The sequence below is a fragment of the Nilaparvata lugens genome, chromosome 6 (assembly GCF_014356525.2).
Source record: "Nilaparvata lugens isolate BPH chromosome 6, ASM1435652v1, whole genome shotgun sequence".
Lineage (NCBI taxonomy): Eukaryota > Metazoa > Arthropoda > Insecta > Hemiptera > Delphacidae > Nilaparvata > Nilaparvata lugens.
The window spans coordinates 53,849,777-53,876,534 of NC_052509.1; the positions used below are offsets into that span (position 1 = coordinate 53,849,777).

At 34.2% G+C, this 26,758-nt stretch overlaps 1 protein-coding gene across 2 annotated transcripts in view; it reads right to left on the minus strand.

Moving 5' to 3' along the window:
* Nucleotides 1-26,758, minus strand: part of LOC111046950 (glutamate receptor 1-like) — a 351,004-nt gene that overhangs the window by 164,061 nt on the left and 160,185 nt on the right. For both annotated transcript variants that reach the window (XM_039431259.1, XM_039431260.1), the window contains exon 2: nt 12,438-12,590. In XM_039431259.1, the coding sequence (XP_039287193.1) occupies nt 12,438-12,590 (153 nt within the window). The remainder of the gene's footprint in view (nt 1-12,437; nt 12,591-26,758) is intronic.

A 26,758-nucleotide genomic window follows, 5' to 3' on the forward strand; every position in this document is an offset into this window, starting at 1 on the left:
ATTATTGTGCATGTTGCATTGTATAATTCCAACGATTTTCATTGAGCGATAATCGTGCAAACCAATATCTTTCACTTAAAGATGAATTGACTCATACCCTTCTTCGAATCAGTGATTCAATTCAATTCATGTCCTATTCTCAGCTACGGGATTTTAAAATTTTATTGTAATTGATTTTTGAATAATTATGATTGAACAAGTAGAGGTAACGGTGGAAATATGAGCCCCTATTTTGTTGTTTGTTCTAATAATTTTCAATTTTTTATTCTAACTCACTTTTTCATGCTGAATTTCATCTAGGACATTTACTTGGACTGGATTTCAGGTGATAATTATTGTGATGATGTATAAAATTATTGAGCAGCTTCATTCAAATGAAGACAATAGCGGGAGAGGTGATTATGATCAATTCATTTTCAAATGATTGAACGAATCCAACAATTATTATAGTTATTAGTATTGAGAATACGAGAAAAGATTCTGAAAATAACATTGATGAGTTCACACATGAAAGCTGTTCTTCAATTGGTTTTCAACAACCACTTGTATAAAGGTTGAATGGATAGAATCGGTTCAAACCTAGAAGAATATGGAGATAAGTATAATGATATTATTTCCAAGGAAATTTCATCATTATTTTTATGTTCATTATTAAACCTTGATCAGGCAGGAGAATATATATTGAAACAAGATGATAGACGGAGGGGTTGGGTGGTCTAATGAGGAAGTAATACTCTTGGAGGAAGTGTATTCTTATAGCCATTTTTTTACATTATAACAGTGAAGTAAAAAGTGAATATTATAATGAAATTGAACTCAATGGAAGTGAGTAAAGTTTCAGAGAAGGGGTACTCAGTTTCTCAATTTCCAGATGAATAACAGTAGTCCTCGACAGATAAAGTTTGATATTGAAATATTTGGTACACTTGAATTCGAGTAGACAGGGATTACATATCTTGAACTGCTGTGTTTCTTCTAGATAACTAGCACTTGAAGAACTTGAACAACTCATAGTTTTTTCACTCTGAGTATGGAGATGGAGAAGTATGATCATGGAGATCGACTACATTCTATCATTCCACCTGTAATACACAGGATGGAACAGAGGATATATTCATTCAAGCTAATAGATGGAAGGGGTCTAGATGGTCTAATGAAGAAGTTATATTCATGAAGGCGGGAAGATGAGCAAGAAGTCGGCCAAGTAAGGCACAAGAAGTTGGAACAATGGGGCTGCAGCATCACATGAATAGATGAAAACTCAACTTCTTGAGTTGGAGACGGCGCCACGACGCAAATATAACACAAGGCAAAAACTTCATCAAGTGCCCGCCAAGATGGAATGTCACTTCTACGTCAATGATCGTCGAATGAGTAGTACCATAGAGAAACAATAGCGTAAGTGGATATCCAATGGTATAGGGCGTTTATGTCGCAACTTTTACTGTTATCTCAAGCCGATTACTGTCGATTATTGTCGAATTTTACTGTTTTTACCGGGTGAGAGTGTACGGACGGCACAACATGAGAGACTACCAGCGTCACACTGCTTCACGGGATAGAACTATGTTGAGTATCGGCTTGAGATAACAGTAAAAGTTGCGACATAAACGCCCTATACCATGGGATATCTACTTACGCTATTGTTTCTCTATGGTAGTACAGTATTGGAATTGGATGTCATTTCTTGATCTGAGTTTTGTTGTTTGTCGAATAATTAGTATTTCACTAGAAATGGTATGTCATTGTTTACACTTTTTTTTTGAGAAAAACTTGAGTGGGAAAGTGTAGTTTAACAAGTAATGATACTTGGAAACAATGCTATGATGTAAACAGTTGGTGTTAACAGGAATTCAGCCATTCAGCCAGCTACCTGTTGTTTGAGAAAAGCCCATGGTGGGGAGAATGGAGGATTTTAAGACAATGCAGTAGTGTCCAGGAAAATTCCGATAGACAAGAACACTAATAGTTAAGGAAGGAGAAAGAGAAGGAGAATGGGAAGAAGAAGAAGAAGAAGAAGAAGAAGAAGAAGAAGAAGAAGAAGAAGAAGAAGAATAGCACCTATTCGAAAGTAAGAAGATATGATGAGAGAATACGATAGGCCAGTCAATGGAGACAAAAAACAGGATTTTTCGCACTAAACCGAGGGTGTTATTATACATAGAGCCTAGAACATAGCCTGGAAATGCAGGGTCTTCATCGTTCCCCTGCTTGCTTTCCGGGAATTTTTCTATAAATTGGCTAAATTCGAAAATTCATTTGTGATTATAATAGAATATTTTCAATATTGACACTTTCTTAATGCTGATTGGTAACGTATGCTTAGTAAGTTTGATAATTTTGAATTATGATCAATATCATGATAAGTTGATCACTTTATACATGAAAATGTACAGAAGGATCAGTACCATATTTGCCGTGCACAAGAGCTAAGTCACTTGCTTGAACTTAACTTTGCGTATGTATGCAATGATTATCGTCTTCTTGTGACCTGAACTGGACGATGTATGGATGTGAACAGTATGACTGCGATCTCAACAAGATGCGAGACAGCGCATGTAACACAAATTGCGAGACAAATTGTAACATATTTCCATAGAGAAAATATAGATTAAGATAAGCTATTGTTTCTCTATGTCTCTATGATATTTCTCAATAGCGTAAGTTACGCTATTGTTTCTTCATGAAATTTCTCAATAGCGTGAGTTACGCTATTGTTTCCCTATGATATTTCTCAAAAGCGTAAGTTATGCTATTGTTTCTCTATGATATTTCCCAATAGCGTAAGTTACGCTATTGTTTCCCTATGATATTTCTCAATAGCATAAGTTATGCTATTGTTTCTCTATGATATTTCCCAATAGTGTAAGTTACGCTATAGTTTCTCTATGATATTTCTCAATAGCGTAAGTTATGCTATTGTTTCTCTATGATATTTCTCAATAGCGTAAGTTATGCTATTGTTTCTCTATGATATTTCTCAATAGCGTAAGTTATGCTATTGTTTCCCTATGATATTTCTCAATAGCGTAAGTTATGCTATTGTTTCTCTATGATATTTCCCAATAGCGTAAGTTACGCTATTGTTTCCCTATAATATTTCTCAATAGTATAAGTTATGCTATTGTTTCTCTATGATATTTCCCAATAGCGTAAGTTACGCTATAGTTTCTCTATGATATTTCTCAATAGCGTGAGTTATGCTATTGTTCCTCTATGATATTTCTCACCAGTATGTTCTCGTCCTTTTGCATCAGGCATCAGGACTCCTTCCTTGTATTTGTAATTTCAACCAATAAAAGTACTGTATGCACATTGAAAATGTCACTATTACAATGTGGTAGACTTCATCAACATGTGAACGTGGAAGCAATCCAGCTGTTCAACGTGCATGAAGTAAGAAGACTTCAACGCAGAAAGCCACACGAATAGTTTAGTGCTAAGTTGTTCATATGGGAGTGCAAAGGCAGAATACTGTATCCTTTATGTGGAAAATAACCTTCAATTTAATCCTCGATCAATATAGTAGACTTAACCAATGGGTTTTACCTTCACAAACAATATTCCTATCAATTTGAGTCAAAATAGAATAGTTTATTAGTATTTAACAAGGTGCTATAACAGAAAAAAAATATTACAATTTGTTTGACTTTGTTGTTGGTTGATTTGATATCAAAATATACTTCTTTTCGATAGAAGTACGGGTAAAACACGTATTTTCAAGGATCCAGTAAACCCTTTATGATAATGTAAGTCTATGATCCTAGTAGAGTGATGATTCGATATTGGATGTATATCATCTGGACATGATATCGAGATTAAAATTAGTGGGCAATTATGAAAGACCTCAAATTAAACGAAAATATGAGAGTGAATATTGGTGAAATAATCATCACTGATTAATAGAATAATGTACAATTACATTTTACACAATCACTGGATGGATAAGTCAAGTAGTTTTGAATACGGGTGTACAATAAATAATGAAGAGCTCCAGTATTAGACTTCACCTGCTATTCGAGCTAAAACCGTACCCCCATCCCTCAATCTGATTATCACAACGGTAAAACGACGCAATTTGACATTAATGTCATTGGCGTTATTTACAGCGTTAAATATCACCCACAAACCGACCCCAGCTCCCGGAATTAGTTATCATCTGCATCTGTGAGCCTCTTTCTGACCAAGTTTCACATTTCATTTGTAGCCAAAAGCCAACATCAATTTATGCTGATAATTATCGGAATATTCAACAACCCCTTTCCAAAGTATGACCGTCACGCCCCGCTTAAATAGCAAATTTAATACATGGAATAGTATAAATTCCATCGTTGTTAATTTTGAATGATTATCAATCATTGTTTATTCCATTACTGCCTCAAGTTGAATAAGAGATTCGTGAGTACGTGGTTAATTTATTCATTTTTTATATGATATATCAAAAAGTTGTGGCAATAAACGTCCAGTGATGTTATTTAGTATCTTGTTTTCCAGTGGTTTTTCATATTCAAAATTGAAGTAACAATCAAGACAAGAATACATAACTCTCATTTCTTTTTGAACAAGACTTTCCAAATAAAATAGGATGATAAAGTGAGCAAAATATAATAAAATAAGATGAGTATGAGGCAAGTGTGTATAATGCTAGATGATAAAAACTGAATAGAGGATGAAGAGCTCATACAGATAAAAACTAGATAAAGTTCCTCGGAACACTTGGAATGGAATAAAAATATTAGTTTGTCGTATAGTTGGAGTTGAAACTATTGCACATTACTGAAACAATCAAAGTTGCGGAAGTCCGTGAGAAGAAAACACTCGTAAAACTTTGTATCACTACTGTATTTTATAGCACACATTCTTTTTCTGTTTTCCACGAATTCTCCAAGATGCTTTTCTTTTTCTTCTCATAATTATCTGAGATTCTTACCAGATTTTCTTTTATCCTCCATTTCTCTTTCTGTATCCCAGGCTATTTTAGCCCTCCTCATAACACAATTCTTATACATTTCTCATTATCTTTGATTCTTGTCTATCTTTTGCCCTCCTCTATCACCAATGATCAATATTCTCCTTCCCCTATACATAACCCCCATCCTACTCACTCATGTCACATTACTCTCAACCTTTCAATCCTTGAACTCTTCCTTTGTTCGCCTCTTTTCTATCACATTGTGAGAATCAACTAACTTACTAATATTGAACTCATAATGGAATCAATTAGAAAAAGTCGCTCATCAGCCTCTTCAAACCATATTGCAGTAGGAATATAGAAAAAATACACTGTAGCCTACCTGACCATTTAGAACAGGCTATCAACTTATTTTTCATCCTTATTCTTCCGCAATCTTCACCCTTTCCATTCCCGAATGTAGTATTATTCCCATACTTTATTTCCTTCTTATTCTTTTGCTCTTCCTCACCTCCACAAACTCTCTCTTTCATCTCTCACTCTTACTCACACTCTCTCACTTGCCATGACTATTTTCAGGCCACAAACTTTGATGGCGGAGACTGTAACGTTGGTACAACTTACAACAGCTAGTTGCAATTCCTTTGTTCCACATTTTTGCAAAGTACCCTTGTTTGTGCTGCACAAACTGTCAGATTTTTCCGTAAATATTTTCAGTTTTCTAATTCTACCAACACTGACAGTATAAAATTAAACTGACTCTTCCAAGGGAAGGAAAAGGCGTTGATGCTCTTTGTTATCTCAGTTGTTCTGACAAACTGTCATAAGGTTGTGGCGTTTTTCGCAATTTGTATTATTTATGGGCTGACACTTGTCTGACACAGGCGAATATTGTACCGAGCACTTTTTGATACTTTCGCCCTCTTTGCGTCTCTTTCTCAACTGTGGTTTCTCACAAATGTTCTGAATGGCTCTGTCACACCGATATTCCCATACAAATTAAATCAAATCAAATTTATTTCAATTCCTTACAGAAAAACACTTATGTGTGACAACAAATGAATGTAAAGAAAATAACGGAATAAGAAGCATAATAATTAATCAATAGTCGCTGACACAATGATCAATAATAATTATTACAAAGTAGTGGAAATAACAGAAAAACATCCCGAGGCTTACTTAGCCTATGGGGATGGAGTACAAGTTCAGTATATTTGCTTATCTATTAATTCATTTGGTTACTTACGATTTACTTTTGCTTCCTTCTTCTTTTCCTCGCTAGTCTGTGCTGTGTTAAGAATAGTATAGTGAGTGTCTTTGCGAACCGAGCAATTTTGAATAATTTTTCTCCATGTTGTACGTCTCTCTTCCGTCTGTGGTTATTGGTCGGTAGGAATTCAAATAGCAAGCACGTTTTATATAAGACTCGACTTTTACTAGTTTTTACTAGTTTCAAAATCAGAGCTACACTTCAAAGATAAAAACAGGAATATTGTTGAGAGCCTCTCATGTCTACAAATTTATACAAATAACGATTAGTACGAATGTTGGAGATTCTAAATGCTGGAGAATGTTTCGATTAGTACGAAATGTAAATTGATGAGGAATTACATTTATTCGAATTCTCAAGGAACGAAAATTCCAAGTTGAATGCTGTAAACCACCCCGGAGACATAATATTGACAACAGGGTTAGCAGCTAGATGGAAGTTCGATGAGAGAAGTCTTTGAGGTGGTTTACAGGATTTAATTTGGGATCTTCATTATCAATAATATTGATTTGTGTTTGTGAGACCAGTGAATTAGTTGTATCTTTCTGTCATGATGAAATATTCGTAATCATTAGATAATAATTCGGATTCTGGTGCGTGCGGAAATGTCCCACCTCACATCTCATAATATATTCTAGTCAAGTCAATGGATCTCACGACTGTTATAATGTCATTACCTACTAGCTTCGCTTTCGAATACAATAGTTATTTGTGCAACTAGTGCGCAAAGTGACTGTTTGCTGCACCGAAAGAAACGTTTACGCACGAGCCGTAGGCGAGGGCGGAATGGTTACTTGAGTGCAGTAGAGGAACTTTGCGCATGTATTTCACATTAAATTTTTCCTACAGTTACCATTAAATATGAGAAGTGGTTGATTATGGGTAAAATGATGGCTGAAATCCATCAAATGTTTGTCTGTATAATTTTGTTATCATTAACAACTTTAATTTATTTTCAACTTGATAATCCAATTGAAAATTGATAATCGATAATTTATTCAAATTAAAAATTAAACTAATCTAATTAATTTGAAAATTTGAATAATTTTGAGTAAATCTTAATCTCTAAATAATTTTTCAATCAATCAATTTATGAATTTAAAAAATATCATTTGAAATAATAATATTCAAAATGTATAATTCAATGAGTTCTCATTCTTATTTATTTGAAAATCAGAAAAAATATAGATAGAACAAATTCGCATTCAAAATACATGCCAACAATGTCAACAGCTGATTGGGATGGCTGCAAGATAATACGCAAAGTATTGAGAGTATGCAAAGTAATACTTTGCGCACTAGAGCGGAAAAGTGATTCTTTGCGTTCTGTAATCAGTGCAGGAATAGTCACGTTTCAAGGTAACTGTAGGAAATAGTTATTTGTGCAACTAGTGCGCAAAGTGACAGTTTGCTCCACCGAAAGAAACGTTTACAGGCGAGGGCGGAATGGTTTCTTGAGTGCAGCAGAGGAACTTTGCGCACGTATTTCACATTAAATTTTTCCTACAGTTACCATTGAATATGAAAAGTGGGTAATTATGGGTAAAATTGCCTGAAATGCATCAAAATATATTTACTTCTTTTGAAGTCAGTCTCATAGGGTCTAGAATGAGAAAAATCAATGTAGAATAATTTATAATGGAAAATAATATAATTCATGAATGAGATTCTTTCAATTTTGTCTATATCGCTGCCCTACCACCTTGAGAATAGCTTTGAACTGTCATCCCTTATGGATAACACCAATGTTCACAGTTCCAACTTAAAGATGAAGCTTACAACAGATGAGTTAACTCACCCATGTATAATGATTTTTATTTCAGTCAGAGAATTCAGATAGGTAGTTAGTGTAAGGTTAATTTCAGACTTTCAGCATTTTTCAAATGGGAAGCGTTTATATTACTTATGAGGAATGCTGAAAGTTTAAAGGGAATCTGACTGTGGCCAGCTCACCCGTGTATAAAGATGATGCTTTTCCAGTGAGGAAAGGTAGATAGTTAAAGTAGTAAGCGAACATCCATTATACAATGTGCACTCTTTGGGTGGTTTAAGCATAGTATGAACTTGGATACTCTCCAAAGGTGACACGTCTAAGTGCTGGTGGATAATGTAATAATAGGGTAGACCGGAGGCGGAAAATTGCCGACTATGCATTATCTGACGCCGCTGAAAACTTTAATGGCTGTAATGTGCTCTGTGGTGCGAACAAATTCACCTTGCTTCGGGCTACGGGGCCAAGCATCGATGATATGCGGCTCAAAAGACACCTTTCACCCATATGTGGTAGAGAGGAAGAGGAGGAGGCGGATTAAGAGAGGGTGGATGAGAAGCATGGATGGGAGAGGAGAAAGATAAGGCAGAAGAAACGAGGGAGGAGGAAAAAAAGGTCGAGGATGATGAGGAGGAGGAGAAGGAAGGGGGAAGGAGGAGGGAGATAGAAAAGGAAAGAAGGATGAAGAAAGAGGAAGAGAAGAAGGAAGAGAATATCTGGAGAATAAGAAAGGAAAGGAGGGAGATAAAGATGAAGAGAAGGTGTAAGAGAAGAAGGGAATGAAGGAGAATGACAAGGTGGATAGATGAGGAGAAAGAGGAAGGAAAGGAGTAAGAGGAGGTTGAGCAAAGTATAAAGGAGGAAGAGAGATAATTGATGAGGAGGATGGAAGGCTAACCTTGCTATGAGCTAAGCAACAAAACATCGATGATATGGTTTTGACCTTAAGGAAGTTAAGAAGAGGAGAAGGATGAAAGGAAAAGGTAGTGAGTATGACAATGAACGATCAGGGAAGAGGTAATGATGAGAAGGGGTGAGGAGAGTAGAATGAAGAGCGGGTGGAAATAGAGGTGTGAGAAGGGAAAGAATGGTTGTAGAAAAAGGAGAAGGAGGAAGAAGAGAGAATATAATAGAAAAAGGAGAAAACATAGGGGAAGTACATGGGAAGAGAACAAGGACATAAGGGAGGTGAATTGAGCATACAGGAAAGAAGGAGAATTATTAGGAAACAGAAAGAAGAAAGGATGAGAAGATAGGAGGTGAATTGAAAGCAAAGAAGAGGCAGTCAGAAAAAAGTAGATACATGATGAGAAAGAAGTTGAAAGTTGTGAGGCGTAGAGGATAAGGGAATGATGAAGGAAGGAGAACGATAATGAGGCACTTGAATTAGAGAGGACAGAAATAAGGAAAGAGAGGAAGGTGAGTATGAGAGGGAGTAAAAGAATTTGGAGGAGACTAAAAGAGAAGTACTGTATATTATACGATGAGAAAAGCTATTATGTATGAGGTATACACGATGTAATATGTATAATTATTATTTAAAGAGGAAGATTGATGAGAAGAAGAGATGAAGAATTGAACGAGAAAGAAGGAAAAAGAGAAAAAAGAAGAAGAAGAAGAAGAAGAAGAAGAGGAAGAGGAATGGGAAGAATGGGAAGAAGAATAAGAAGAAGAAGAGGAGAAGAAGAAGAAGAAGAAGAAAAAGAAGAAGAAGAAGAAGAAGAAGAAGAGAGTTGAGAATGAAGTGAGGAGGTGAATTTGAACAGGGATAGTAGAGTGCACTGTTGCCTAATCTGGTAGAACAGTGTGCTCATCTGACCATTCACGGGAAAAGCATCAAGTTAGTTCAAATTTTGGCAACTTATGTTCTAGAAAAAGATTCATTCTAGTTTGTGAACTATCTCTGCCGTAATGGTTGCATGTTCAATGAAACTTTCAGTGAGTTGGAAATGCACACATGACCCTCTATTAGTGTTCGGAAAGTAAGGGACTTCATTTCATTTTTGCAGTCTATCTTCTGAATAATACAAATTACAATCAGATATTTTTCCAGTTTCTGAAAGTTTATTTAATATATTAATTTCATTCTTTATAAGGCATTTTTTGTGAAATTGAGATGACGAATTCATTTTGCCAGCCTATGTCTTGTTCATTGAAAAATATTTCTTAGTTACTGAACTATTTCAAAGTCTAACAGTATATTTATGTAATAGTCATGATGATCCCAAAATCTATAGAACGTTGGAGAAAAAGGACGTGTAAATTCAATATATTACTGATACTACAAGCATAAATATTATTAAGGCTACCATGTGTAGTAGTATCGTAGTAGGGTAAAAAGGTCGAGATTCAAAGACTGAGGCAATACTTTTTTAAGAGACGATTAAGACTTTCCAGAGGCCCAATAAATTGTTCTGGATTTAACATTTTTTTTCTGGGATATTTGAACGAGTTTCTGCCCGCAGCTGGCGTTAGCTATTGCCAGGATCACCATTTGGTGGATATGTGCTAAACTCGACGAGAAAGAGATGAATTAATATGAAGGAGTTCTCGAAAAATCTGAGAATTATTCGCCACGAAGCAAGCACGCTCGAACTTACAAATGTTTCAAAAGTTTTGTAATATCTCATCATTGTTGATCTGAGTTCTATTATTTCTGGAGCAGTGTTCCAACACCAGATGTGGATGTGCGAAATTGTAAATGAGTTACCATCAAGCAGTTATCAAGATTTATTATTTTGGGTGACGATGAAATCGCGAAATCCCATTGAATGTCCTTGTGATAATTTACCAGAACTTCGAGGAACATACAGGTAAGCACCAATTTCGATTTGAACGGAGATAAATCAGTAGAAGAAGCCCATATGGGAACCAGTTATGATGGATGCAACCAATGAACCTAGGATGCAACCATATATTTATGTAAACTAAGATTTAGCGCTAAACATAGATAAGTTTGGAACAAGTGTTCATTCACAAGCTGATAATGATAAAATTCCAGTTCATTTTTTTAATTGAAACATTCTCTTCAGAATATTGTCATAGATGAGGAAAATAGCATGAGCAATGTTTTCTCAATGATATTTTATTGTATGATCTTCAACTCTCTGTAGGAGTCGGATGACTATGATTACCATTCTTCTATTGGCATGGAATTCTCACTTTTCTCTATTTACCATAGGCTGTGATGAAAAATATAAATAAAAATAAAAATCTCAGTACCCTTTTTGAAATATTTTATCACAACATGTTCCGGACATTGATGCCATTTTCAAGTGATATGAAGTCAATAAATAAATACTGCTGGAAGATTCTTATTTTGATCATGTTGTGATAAAATATTTCAAAAAGGGTACTGAGATTTTTATTTATATTACAAGTAGCCGTATACAGAAAAGAGATAAATGTGATGAAAAATAATATCATTCTATAATTATAACTATCCAGCTCAACTCTCTCACACTATAACATGAGAAAAAATAATGAAAATGATACTTTTAATCCTCATTCTAAAGCGAGGGCTCCCTACCCTCAACTGCATGAGACCTACGAACTCAACTCCTCGTTCACGCTCCTCCCACTCACGTACTATACGTGGATATAATATCACTTTACTACGTGACACAAGTGAATGACCCCATTCAACAGAATATATTATATTATATCCGGCTGCAACGGAAATGAACTGCGTGAAGTACTTCACTTATAATACGTATCTCGTATAGCCTCAACACTGGATTTGCTTGAAGAGAGATAGATGCAATACGAGTATACGTGAATTCTCCAAGGTTATCCAAGTGAATATCCATCATGAGTAAGGGATGATTCATTGAATGAATTTCTTGATACATGCTTGTACTCTTTCCCACATAAATTCGTGATATTTATATATTTTCATTATCTATAGGATACTTTAGATGGGGTTCCATAATTTGAATTGGGATGCACCATTCGTTTTGAAATAGGTGTTGATATTATTGAATTCCATGAAGTATCCCCTGACATATATTATTTCTTAAAGGTAGACCTACAGGAGCATATACATGGGCGATATAATATATGTATCAGAATAATTCATCCGAAATATTCATATCATTCTATATCAGTATTGGAAATTATAAAAGGTATTCTTCAATGATTTTGTTACGTTATGATTTATTCAGAATGCATGCACGATTTGAATAGTTCCATTATCTCATGTACCAGTACTTGAAACATGTTCTAGAAAATCTCATCAATTATGAAGACACATTTCCAATAATTTGATGTGGGAAGTCGAAATCGTGATGAGCCGTCATACTTCAGGTTTCTCCGTTTACATAATTATATTTCAATGAATTGAAAGAGGAAAGTAGAAATCGATATAAGTGAAAATGTAAGTTTTTGTGATGGTAAATCAATGATGAGAAGAGAGTTCATTTTGTGAATACAAGTACCTATTTTGACAATAATTATTATTTTATTGGATAGCGGCGTCTACTCACTCAGCCGGGACAGTTTGAATGCGTCGGCTGTGTTGATGACGTCAACGTAGGCTTGCAGTTCGAATTTGCGCGCCGTCACATTCTGATTGTGCGTCAGCATCGCGAACTTGAATGCTGATTGCACCTCATCGGTGCCTTGCTCGAAAATGGCACCTGCAATTGCACAAAAACACACAATTCAGTCAAGAGTTATGCGATCGCTTAAAAACACAGGATTCAGTCAAGAGTTATGCAATTGCCCGAAAACACAAAAATCAGTCAAGAGTTATGTATTTGTAGAAAAACACAGGAAACAGGCAAGAGTTGTGCAATTGCACAAAAACACACAATTCAGTCAAGAGTTATGAAATTGCACAAAAACACAGGATTCAGTCAAGAGTTATGCAATTGCACGAAAACACAGAAATCAGTCAAGAGTTATGTATTTGTAGAAAAACACAGGAAACAGGCAAGAGTTGTGCAATTGCACAAAAACACACAATTCAGTCAAGTGTAGTGAAATTGCACAAAAACACACAGCTCAGTCAAAATTTGTGCAATTGCACGGAAACACACAATTCAGTGAAGATATTGGACTGAAATTTTCAAGATACAAATATTGACAAAAGGTCTATACATTTTTTCAATAAATACTATTCAAGTGAGGTAGAATATTATTGTGAAACATGATTTGGACATGTAGTTCCGAGATGCGTGAAAAGTCCCTAACTCGCCCAATGAAGAAATTAATGTTTCATTTTTCATATCATTTTGTTTGTTTGCTAGTGCAATAAGTCAAAGCACTGCTACATCACGTCACGGGGTGACCGTCTACACAAAATATTGGAGTGCAGAATTCATGTTAAACTATAAAATCATACAGAAAATCTGAGATGATTATTGGAATTCTCACATTTCCAACAGAGGTATGGAAATAATTCATTCATTTTTTATTTCATTCATTTATTGTATAAAATACTATAATCATAATACAATTATGACATTGGAGGAAAAACTAGGCTGAGCCTGTAATATTTCTCTCCAAAAATTTTGATAAAATGTTAATGTTGTCCAAAAGATAAGGTTATGTAATCTCACACTGCTTTGTCACTTGATTTTCGGTCCAGGAATGATGATTAAAAATTTTGAATTTTGAAGGTTGATTTTATACTCTAAATAAATCACAGAATGTATCACAATAAATTAAAAACTTGAGAAATATTGCACTTATTTAAAAAAATTTGAATACAGAATCAAAAACCTACTCACTATCCAAAATAAATAATAATCATGAACTTGAAGGAGACGTTGATTCCAAATGAGAATGCAGTCTTGATCCTCTTATGAGGATCAATTTTGATCAGAATACTCTCAGAACTGTATATAACTTCAACCCCCTAAACAGGCTACGTCTACTTGAATAATGAAAATATGATTGATGAATTGATGGAAGAGGCCTGGCGAGATTAAAATCTTACCAGCAGCCCCTCGAAAGTAGGTTACACAGAGCAACCAGTGTGACCAATCTGTTGTTTAATTTTCTGCGCTTTTCAAAGTTCCGCGCAAAGTGAAAACTTTCTGCTCGCTGGCTTTAATCAGTGGCATCGAGCTGCGCTGATAAATCTTAATAAGGCGACTGCGACGTTGATTGCTGGCCTAACAATGAGATTATTTGGTCGATTCTAACTTTTCTCAGTGGCTTACAAAGGGGAGAATGAATGCTGGCTGAATTAGAAATGCTTGCCGCTTGAGTGGATTGGGTTTATAGGATAAGTGAGAGGTGTGAAGAAACAATGAGAAAATAGTAGGTATAAAGTCAGAATAGTTGCATAAAAGAATGAATCACAGCTTCTTCTTGTTAGAGTATAGTAATACTATACAATTACATAGAGGCATATGATTTTACAGTTATTATCATAAAAGTACGTTTAGTCCCATCACTGATGTCTTGTGCTACTAAGACCCGTATGCAAATGCTCAGCTAAAACGGAGAAATGTCACCAGTTCGTTTAGACCCCGGATTATGATAATAATGCAACCATATCTACAAGGAAACGTGGTTCAGAGTTTAACGTGGATGGTGCTTGTGGCACTAAGTGAGTTAATCAATGATAAGGGATCATTGTTCCTCTTCAGTTTCTGTATGCTAATGTTGAGTTTGATAGTACTATGAAACTACTATGATAGTAGTTTGAAATTGTTTACTGAACTCATGTGGATCACATTCTTGTCTTATCTAATAATAATCCAAAAAATGTAAAAACCAACTCTATTGAGTATACTTTATTAATATATAATCGAAGGGTATTCATGAAGAGGAGGTAGGCTAAATTATAGTAAACAATTGCTCATTTTGATCCAACGAGTGGACACAAATAGGAGAGGAAAGTTACCAGAAATCTTGCTTGTCAGGGTTTATCTATTTATTCATTCATTACAATAAGCTCGATCACTTGCGAAAAGGATCAATAGACTCAAGCACAAAATGTGGATAAACTTGGAAATCAAGAACCGGAAAATCACAGACTATTCAAACACACTAAAGGTTAAGTGAGAATAATTGGGTGGGATTGGAGGCCAGTTAAACTAAAATCCAATCATATTGAATGCCGTGAAGTAAATGACGCTACAGGAAAGCATGAACGGATATGACATAAATACAGTGACGTTATTTGACTCGTTATTTATTGTTCTTGACTCGTATTGTTCAATCCAACATTAAGAACAATCAAAATTGATTTTGTGAAGCGTATATTCAAACCTCTGTGTTGAACGAATCCTAAAACTTGGCTCCTAATTCCAAATGCGTTTGTTCATTCATTCATAATATATTACCATTATCACTAATTAGACAGCTCTGTATTAACTCATACATTCAATTGCCTTCGAATTTCGTTTTCATTCAGGCCTAACAACCATTTTATAATTATCAGAAAGTAAACTGAGCTTCGCCTGATGTTAGCTGTCAAATGCTACTCCTCCATCACCTCTTCATCACCCCCTCACCATCTACTCATCCTCCTCCATCTTTCTTCTCCTCCTCGCGAGAAGCAAAGACCGTCGCCGCATTCCTTGGCACGCTCTGATTTCAGCACTTTAATTGAATTATATTTTCCCGACTCTATTAGAGGCTGACTTGATGGCAGGGGGAGGGGGGTCTGGTAACCTGACTTTAATCCGTTTTCCGGATTTTCCGAGCCTTGTTCCGCACTCTCGCTCACGTTTCTCTCACTCAGTCTCTCTCCATCTTCACCCCTCGCTCCATCACTGTTGCACGCTGACCAGGAGCAATTTTAATCACGAAAAACTTCCGGCAAGTAGGTCTCCTGTGCTTGTTCTGCCATTAAATCTGCGGCTAATCCTGAACGGGATGTTTGCTTTCACATTTTATTAAGTTCCGCGTCAAGAATTGCCTTCCATCCCTTCCATGGCTTAGGTTTTCTCATTTTCCCGCTTTTATTCACTTTCTTCATACATTATTCTTCATCTCTGTCATTTCCACTTTGGCTGGAATCTATCATTTTCCACATCTTCGTGATTGTTTTGTTGGATTGACTTATTTCGGGGGTGGATATCAGAGTAGTATATCCTTTTTTAACACCCTATTATTCTAGTAGAAATAGATAGAAGTAGTGGAGTTAAGATTCTTTCTGACTTGGAAAAAAACTATACAGAATTGAGCAATGCCTGGTAGTTTTCTACACGTCAATTTCATTCGTAGATAGTTATTATGGTAGTGGAGAACAATTTGATAGATTACTAAAAAGGAAGAATATATTTATTGAATGATTCATCAAAAAGTTTCACAGCGATTTAATTCACCAAATAAAGGATCACCAACTCAAAACTAATTTCCGAAAGCTTCTCCAGGTATCATACCACTCTTATCTATATAATCGGATTGTTGTGGAACCTATTCTATCCTAAATATTGTAGAATGCTTTGAAATTTTCATCGAATAGCCCAACTAAACTGTATATTTACTGAATATTGCATTTCATTAACTTGAATGTGCTTTATTATATGGATGAAGCTCTTGAACTGGATTATTATTATTGTGAACATGAGGTCGAATTATTTGAAGTATATGGGTGGTATTCATCTCATACATGATTGTCATTCATGATTAATCATTCGATTGTTCATTGTCATTAAAGGAATATTAAATGAATTAACTGATATCTAATCGATACAAAGAATGCAAAATTGATTGTTCCAAGTGTTTGTGTTTTGTTCCAATGTGAAAATTAGTGAAGAATTGAAAAGTCGCACATAATCTTTAATTGGACAATTTATTTTATAAAATTGGGATGAAAAGAAGTTTTGGACTGTAGTCTGTTTCTTTGTCTTCAAGTTGATTGTCAATGATGAATAGATGAATAAATGAATTGATAAAATAAGTACATTATCAAAGTGATAGGGAGAGGAAAAATAAGGTAACCTTGATTATAACAATACGAGTTACTGAATGGTCAAGTTGAGGATGAACTCCAATCCAAGGTTATGGATTATTACTTTCAATCAATTTTATAACGAATTCCACTTGTGAATTAGATTCCTTGAGTGAAAGTAATTCAATCCTAATAACGGAATGAATGAAGAAATCATTTCTTTTGATGAAATGAATGTACTGTACAATGAAAATCATTCCTAATAATGGAATGAAAGAATTGTTTCGTTCTCAAACTCCTACTCAATATTCCCGTTCCTATGATAGGCTGTCGCGGAATTCTCGAGATTTTTCTCCAATAGCAGTCGTTCCCTCGCGATTCTTATAAAGTTGCTAGTTGTAGCGTGAAATTAGACAGGAAGCACTTTGCTCTCGATAGATCCTATCTCTCTCTCATCCACTCTTGCTCATTCTCTCTCCACCCCATCAGCTTTTTGATTTTCAATCTGATGTTTTCAAATATACAACCGAAGCGCTTCTCCCTTCAGCTGAGGAAGGAATTCTTTGTATTCCGTTTTCAAGTGACTCTGTTATGAGAATTTAGAAAAGCTATTCAAAACATGTTGTATGGGGGAAAAGACAGGCATTCATTTTATATTTTCTCGGAAGTGATACAGATGAGTGGATATTGATATTGTTATAGTTTTTATTATTGCTACCAATATGGTACTGCAGACAAGGAAGAGCTTCCCTATTTTGTGATAGTACCTACCCAGAATGAAATTGAACCCATCTTAGTTTAGTAGCTATACCAAAGTTCCAGAATATAACACAGTATTATCTGCCAGTATCAACCTTTCATATGCTGAGCCACCTTCTATCTGTTATTTGCCTTGTATTTCCATGCTCTATCTATCTTGTATTTCTATTATTGTGAAATATTGGGAAAACTGGAGGAATTTCCATATTGTAGCTCAATTTTATTGCTGTTCTACAAAAATCGAATAAGTACATTTTTGTACTGAGGGTAATGCCTATATAAACATCAGGCTTGTACCAACGTGAGTAGTGGAAAGGATAATGATGAATGATGAGTGGACCATCAGCTTTAGGTGGGCTCCGAGCCCCCAGGAAATGATGTCATAAATCATAAACGATACTTAGCAGAGTCTGCTCTTTAAGTGCTTAGTTACCCGTTTAATAAGAGTAGGAGATGAATGAATATCAATGTAGCTATCTCACTATGAGTATAATTTTGTAAAATTTTTCCAAGAAATCAAACCAGAATATTTTCTATTAGGTAAAAAGTTAAGACTCATAATTATTGTCAACTACCATCAATTCTTCAACTACTCTTCTTATTGAAAATAATAAGCTCCCCTCTTATTTTGAATTTTATAATGCGATCTCTGATATTTAATCTGATATCTTATAATATCTCATAGTCTGATACAGTAAATCAGAATATTTATTCAATTAGTTATTTCATGGAATAGATTATAGTAATATTCTATTTGAAAGTTTTTCTAGCTTCTTGTCATGTTATTATCTATTTATTCCATTGACAATCACAAATCATAATTATAATATATAATATGATTGGGAGAAGACCACAGGCATAACCCAAAACGGTATTTTCCCTAATTTTGATTAATAAGAGTTTATTGTTTTATGATGTAGGCCCTAATTGATTCTAATTCATTTTCTCGGTTCCCATGTTATATTTCATCAATTGGAAATTTGTCTTTATCATTTTGGAAACAAAAATATTCGTGTTTGGAAGTGCTGCAGAATCATAACCTTTTTGGAATAATTTTCAATTTAAATTAAAAAATGGATTTATATGGGATAGAAGCCTGCTTTTCCATTTCTTATCATTTCATGATTGTGTGTTTTCTATTGAACTCTTTCCACTGTCGGTTTTTGTTTAGAGTGGGTTTCGAACTCCCTCCCTCTATACGGTATTTTGCCCGGCGCCAATCAATTACTATGAATTGATAAAATTGATTACTTTACTGTAACTTCATTCACTGTGTGGATACTTATATTTCACTCACTGAACTAATAATAGTATTGAAGAAAAAGATAAAGATAGATAGATCAGGGTCGTGTGTAAGGGAATGTATAAAGTGAAAGGCAAAACAAAGGTTAATTATGAATTTATTATTGAACTTCAAATTTATATGAATTTATAAAAAATTGATCAAAAATATAGTAATGATTAGATATAAATACAAGATGATTAAGTTTTTGAAAGTACAACAGTTCAAGTTTTAATTTCAAACAAGAAATTTAACAAACAGTTCTTATTACTTTTATCAGGTTACTTGAAAAATAAGTAATAAAATCAAAATATTGAACACCTCTAGTTAAAAATACGATTATAGTCAAAAATAAAAGAATTGATAAATTTTAAGAATGAATATGATTAGGGGAGCCTTGCTTTAAAAAACTATTATTTGTGCTTAGAAGAAAATTTCAACTGTAAGCTTCAAGAAGTTAATTAAAACTGTATCTACAGATTTGTATTTAGAAGAGCTAAATAATTAAATTTGCTGTTTACTTTGATGCTATGTAATTTGATATAGTTATTTGGGCTTTTTAGGGTGGGGTGGTGTGGATTTGAAATGAGAAAAATTGAAAATTCTAACTACAATCTTTACCTGGCTCAGTCAATTCCCTATAGGATAATTGAAGTCTGAAACCAAAAACTCACTCCTACACTGAACACAGCAACTAACAGCAACTCAACTGCCACTAACTGCAACTCTGCAACTCAAATGCCACTAACTTGCAAGGCATGGTCTGCCTGCATATATACTAGCACCACGATTTTCCACCCCTCATCACCCTTCGCCCTCTAGCTCCGCCTACACTCAAACTCTTCAGCTAATATTATGCTTACAAATTGAATTCAAATATCAATTTGAATTCACTATGATGTTTATTATGTTATATCATTTTAAAATATGGCTCCCCTTCATTATTAAAACAAATGATATCATATATTTTATCAATATTTAAACTCTGAAGTTTGGATACTGACAATTGAATGCATTGATTTGATTAATACAGTAGGCTAATCAATCTTATAAATCTAATATTGAAAATACTTCAATAATAAATACATGAACTGAACAAAATACAATGTCATACAGTAATCATTACAATCGAGTTGAATAAATCAAATTAATAAGATACCAATCAATTACTACTTAATTAATTAAGCAGGTTTCTTATACTCATTGTCAACCTGTTTCAATCAAATATACCTAATTTATTCTATTTACAAATTTGTCCTTAGCCTATGAATTCGGATTCAACTAACTTAATTAGCTTATAATAATTATTAAATTATAATTATTGTACAACATTATTTGTTGAATACTTTATACATATAGCCTAATCTACTTCATGACCTAATTTATAAATACACTAGCTGTACCCTGCCACGCTTCGCAGTGGCACATTGTGATTGAATGTTTATTTTTTTTTTCTGTGGCCCCCACTATATATAAAATATGTGTTGGGAAACCACAAATATTATGCTTGTTAAATAAATTATGAACATCTGTGTTATGTGTAATATATTATTGTAAATATATATGTAAAAATATTATTGTATAACACAATTATTTGCACTGAAACACGAATTTATTATCGAAAAAAAAGCATCGGTATGCTTTCTTTGTTCTGAATTGCGAAAGTAATTGAAATCCAATAATTGTACCGGAAAACATACGGTAATCAAGAGTGTAGTTTACCGGTACTCTATATCTCACGAACCTGTTGAAGCTGCGTTTTGAAACATGCGCGCTATCTAGCGGTCAGATTTTGCACTTTGATTGCAGCAGCGCTCAGCTCAAATCTGGCCAAAAATGGCCAAAGTTTCACCCCCTCCCACCGGGCCACCCTGCGAGCCCGGTCAATTTTTTTTTTTTTAATCGACTTATTTTCGCGAGCTGACCCCGAATGTGAAGTCAAAAATCGGAAAAATCCATAAACAAAAAAGTTAAAAATTTTCGGGCGAGCGTAGCGCCCCTGAAAATTGTAAAAAGTAGATAAAAACCATCCTTGATGCGGATTTTATATCATGTTAAAATTTCAACTCAATCGGTCCAGTACTTTTGGAGTTTTTGCATTACACACAAACCAACATAACATTTTTATATATATAGATTTACTCATATATCATATTCATCGTTTTATGTGATCACCATTCAAATAACTGATCATCAAATAATATTGCCTCAATAATATTCATATGCTGACCACGTGGTAAAATTGTAGCATATGCTAACCACGTGGTTACATTGTAAACTAACTTAAATATCTATATTTACTTCTCTCCTAACTATATATCTATATTGCTATTCACAATCTTCATTTACCTGCCATCAACTTATGCTATAGGTATTATACAAGGGTTGACACAAAGCACAGTGGACCATGTGGTTTCTATTGTAGCCGTGTCAGTGACTGACGTTACTGTTATCATATATTGTTAGCAATTCTCTATGACAGAATGATTTTGTCTCAAACTACTTTGAAAAGAATAATAACCCCAGTCATCTGGCTAGGTAGGCTATTCAAATGCATTTTCAATAGTTTCGAGAAACGGTTCTTTTTATTATTCTAGCTCTTCGAGCGTTCATATTCCTAAATACAATATGTTCAGAGCACGTGTTGCAACAAATAACAGAAATCTACAATTTTTAAATTTTAGGAGAGCACGTGGTCGCCATATGTGGCTCAAAACCCCCCTCTCAAGAGCAAATACCAAATGAAACATGAGTTTAGTCTTTGCGACATTAACACTAAAAGGATGGTTATTAAGAGTAAACTACGTAATGCAATTAATGTTCTCACACTTCAGACAACACAAAATGAGTTCATGATATGGACGGTCTAGGAGTTTGAAGATCACTGTAGTTCTCCATCGCGGTGCAACCGGATCATTGGATGCTGCATGTTACGTGGAATTCTGACTGGCCGTTAGCCTAGTGACTCTCGTAAGCTGATGATGTCAACTTAGTCAGCTGCTCCATTCATCTCCAATTCCTTATCTATTTACAATCTCTTTATAGACTATATTAGCATTTAGATTCACTCCTTCTAAGGGCTACTCAATCCACCCTTATCGTGAGCTTCACTAAATGCTAGTCTACACGTTCTCCTGTCGCCTTTTTATATGCCTTCATTCTCTCTATATTGTACACACCAACTAGTTTATCGTCCATAGAGTTAATTACGTAGCAGTTGTCGCTCTTCTTCTTTGAAACTTGATACGGTCCTTCATATTTTAGACACAGTTTCGAAATTATTTTGTCCTCCTTATTTGAGTGGATATTCTTCTTAATAAGAACTAAATCTCCTTCCTTATATTGAATAGGAGATTTTATATCCTTGTCATGTCTCCTTTTCCTTCTTTCAGCCATTTCTTCCAATCTGCTTCGTATTCTAATCGTTCTTTGATTTTCTGATAGTATTTCTCTATCATCCAAAGGATAAACGATTAATTGTTCAAGCGGCTGTTCTGGTTTTCTTCCTAACATTGCTTCAATTGGTGTCATCCCAATACTCTCATGATATGTACTGTTCATCACTTCTTCTACTTTTATTATATTATCTGACCACTTGGAATGCTTTTTATGACACAGAATTCGAAGTTGTGTCACCATATCTTTCAGACTCCTCTCACTCAAATTGCTCTGAGGATGGTACACAGATGTCAAACGATTTTTAATGTCCAATCGGGTCATCTCACTTATCCAGGTGTGACTGACAAAGTATGTTCCATGATCGGTGATAAGAAATTCCGGTTTCCCTATTTCATCTATATACTGTTTTACTTTGTTCAAAAGTTGTTTTGCCGTGGATCTTCGTACTGCATACAATTTAGTGTATTTGGTGAATGCATCATGCATGATGAAAATGTATTCATTGCCGAATCTCGACTTTGGTAGCGGTCCACATACATCTGCGAATACCTGGTGTAGTTTCCTCTCTGGAAGAATGCATTTCATAAGTCCAGCTTGCTTTTTATTCGATGGTTTCGCTTTCTGACACAGGTCACAGGAAGAAACTAAGTCGAAAATTTTTCTGTACATCTGCTTGAAGTAACACGTTTCTCGAAGTGCATGATAAATTTTGTTTATGCCTGAATGTCCTAATATTTTGTGATATTCTATGATCAGATCTTTTTCCAATGATGCAGGAATACATAATTTCCAACTTTCCTGTTTATAATCCTTTCTGCTAAATAGAATGTCATTTTTTTTTATGTGAAAACGTTTTGCTACTTCCTTCCCATTGTTCTAAACATTCAATAATATTTTTACATGCTGCGTCATTCATTTGGAAATCTTTTATTCTCTTCAATTTCTTTCTCAGTTCTGAGTCTTCAATCTTTATGAGGTACACTTCAAATGCTCGATCTTCTAACATCTGCTCTGCTACTTCTTCATTCTCTCTAGATAAACAGTCAGCTACCTTATTCTCCGTTCCTTTCACAAATTCCCACTGAATATTATAGGGAGCTAATATAAGCGACCAACGAGTTAGTCTCCCTGTTGGTAATTTACATGACCTGAGAAATGTAATTGCCTTGTGATCAGTGCGTACAATCAATTCATTCCCCAGTATATACTCTCTGAATATAATACAGGAAAACACCACGCTGTATAACTCCTTTTCTGTTGTACTGTAGTTTATCTCCTGTTGATTTAGAGTTTTACTGGCAAAACTGATAACAACTTCATCTCCATCTTTGTTTATCTGTGATAAAACACCAACGACTGCAAATCCACTTGCATCACACGTAATTATAAACTTTGAATTGAAATCAGGGTGCTTCAACACGACACTTTCTAGAAATTTCACCTTGATTTTTTGAAAAGCTTCATCTTCCTCTTTTTCCCATCTCCACTTATTCTTACTGCTCAAATTATGCTTGAATGGAACAGTTAATTCAGCATAATTTCTTTGAAATCTTCTGTAAAAATTTGCCATTCCAAGAAAAGACTGCAGTTCTTTTTTATTCTTTGGAGTTTTGAAAGATATGATAGCGCGTGTTCTCTCCTCATTCATCCTAATTCCATCTTTAGAAATAATATGTCCCAGAAACAATACTTCTTTCTTTAGAATGTTTGATTTTTCTAAATTGATTGTAACTCCATATTCATTTAGCTTCTTAAATACTCGATCTAATATATACAAATGTTCTTGGTAGGTCTCTGTTATTATCAATAAGTCGTCAACGTAAATAATTACTTTGTCTGCGAACTCTTCCCCCAAAACATGATGCATAGCTCTCACAAGCGCCGACGTACTAACACTCAAACCAAACGGAACTCGTTCAAAACAATACACTTGACCCTCGAAGCGAAATGCTGTCAGTTTCTTCGATTCTTCTGTCAATTTTACCTGCCAGAAAGAACTTTTTAAATCGATGCTGGTGAAGTACTGTCTATGATGAAAACGTTGTAAAATATTATCGATGGTTTGTGGGGTTACGTGATCTTTTAACAAAGCATTATTTAGTCCTCGTGCATCAATGCAAACTCTTATTGAATTGTCCTTCTTCTGCACAATAACGAGAGGGTTTATGAATTGAGATGAACACTGTCGAATCACTCCTTGCTCTTCCATTATTTGTATCTCTTCTTTAACTGCTTTCGAAATTTGTTGTGGTGCTCTCATTTGTTGCCATTGTGTCTGATTGAAGTGTGTTCACAACCCTATTTCTAAGAAAATATCCTGACATAGGTAACCTATACTACGAACCTATTACTAATCCTACTTATCACGAAGCTCATACATGACCCAAATAATGTTCATACAGAAGATTAAAATACTGTTTAATAAACTACACCCACAAATAAAAAATTCAAAATTAGATTTCTATGATGCTTGACTGGATAAAACAATATACAAAAGATATAAATGACACTATACTCAGAGGTTCCAATTCTCTACTTCTATACCCAATTCTACTAATATCAACTTTCCTATAACCAATATAAAAATCTACATATAGTTGAGAGCATCAAATACGAATTCAAAAATTGATGTACAAAGTAATTAATTAAGTGAATAGGTTAAACACTGAGAATTTGAAGAATTTAAATGGATAACTTTCCTACCTGGCAATACTAATAATAATAATTATCACACTTCTGTAGCACACTCAATAAGAATTTTACACAAATGAAGATGATTATGTATACCAATTCACTATTATGCACTTTCACTTGATACACTTCAGCAGATTAACTCAGAATCTGGCCCCTAGTTGCGGCGACATTTTGAACTCTTTCCACTGTCGGTTTTTGTTTAGAGTGGGTTTCGAACTCCCTCCCTCTATACGGTATTTTGCCCGGCGCCAATCAATTACTATGAATTGATAAAATTGATTACTTTACTGTAACTTCATTCACTGTGTGGATACTTATATTTCACTCACTGAACTAATAATAGTATTGAAGAAAAAGATAAAGATAGATAGATCAGGGTCGTGTGTAAGGGAATGTATAAAGTGAAAGGCAAAACAAAGGTTAATTATGAATTTATTATTGAACTTCAAATTTATATGAATTTATAAAAAATTGATCAAAAATATAGTAATGATTAGATATAAATACAAGATGATTAAGTTTTTGAAAGTACAACAGTTCAAGTTTTAATTTCAAACAAGAAAATTTAACAAACAGTTCTTATTACTTTTATCAGGTTACTTGAAAAATAAGTAATAAAATCAAAATATTGAACACCTCTAGTTAAAAATACGATTATAGTCAAAAATAAAAGAATTGATAAATTTTAAAGAATGAATATGATTAGGGGAGCCTTGCTTTAAAAAACTATTATTTGTGCTTAGAAGAAAATTTCGACTGTAAGCTTCAAGAAGTTAATTAAAACTGTATCTACAGATTTGTATTTAGAAGAGCTAAATAATTAAATTTGCTGTTTACTTTGATGCTATGTAATTTGATATAGTTATTTGGGCTTTTTAGGGTGGGGTGGTGTGGATTTGAAATGAGAAAAATTGAAAATTCTAACTACAATCTTTACCTGGCTCAGTCAATTCCCTATAGGATAATTGAAGTCTGAAACCAAAAACTCACTCCTACACTGAACACAGCAACTAACAGCAACTCAACTGCCACTAACTGCAACTCTGCAACTCAAATGCCACTAACTTGCAAGGCATGGTCTGCCTGCATATATACTAGCACCACGATTTTCCACCCCTCATCACCCTTCGCCCTCTAGCTCCGCCTACACTCAAACTCTTCAGCTAATATTATGCTTACAAATTGAATTCAAATATCAATTTGAATTCACTATAATGTTTATTATGTTATATCATTTTAAAATATGGCTCCCCTTCATTATTAAAACAAATGATATCATATATTTTATCAATATTTAAACTCTGAAGTTTGGATACTGACAATTGAATGCATTGATTTGATTAATACAGTAGGCTAATCAATCTTATAAATCTAATATTGAAAATACTTCAATAATAAATACATGAACTGAACAAAATACAATGTCATACAGTAATCATTACAATCGAGTTGAATAAATCAAATTAATAAGATACCAATCAATTACTACTTAATTAATTAAGCAGGTTTCTTATACTCATTGTCAACCTGTTTCAATCAAATATACCTAATTTATTCTATTTACAAATTTGTCCTTAGCCTATGAATTCGGATTCAACTAACTTAATTAGCTTATAATAATTATTAAATTATAATTTATTGTACAACATTATTTGTTGAATACTTTATACATATAGCCTAATCTACTTCATGACCTAATTTATAAATACATTTACTCATATATCATATTCATCGTTTTATGTGATCACCATTCAAATAACTGATCATCAAATAATATTGCCTCAATAATATTCATATGCTGACCACGTGGTAAAATT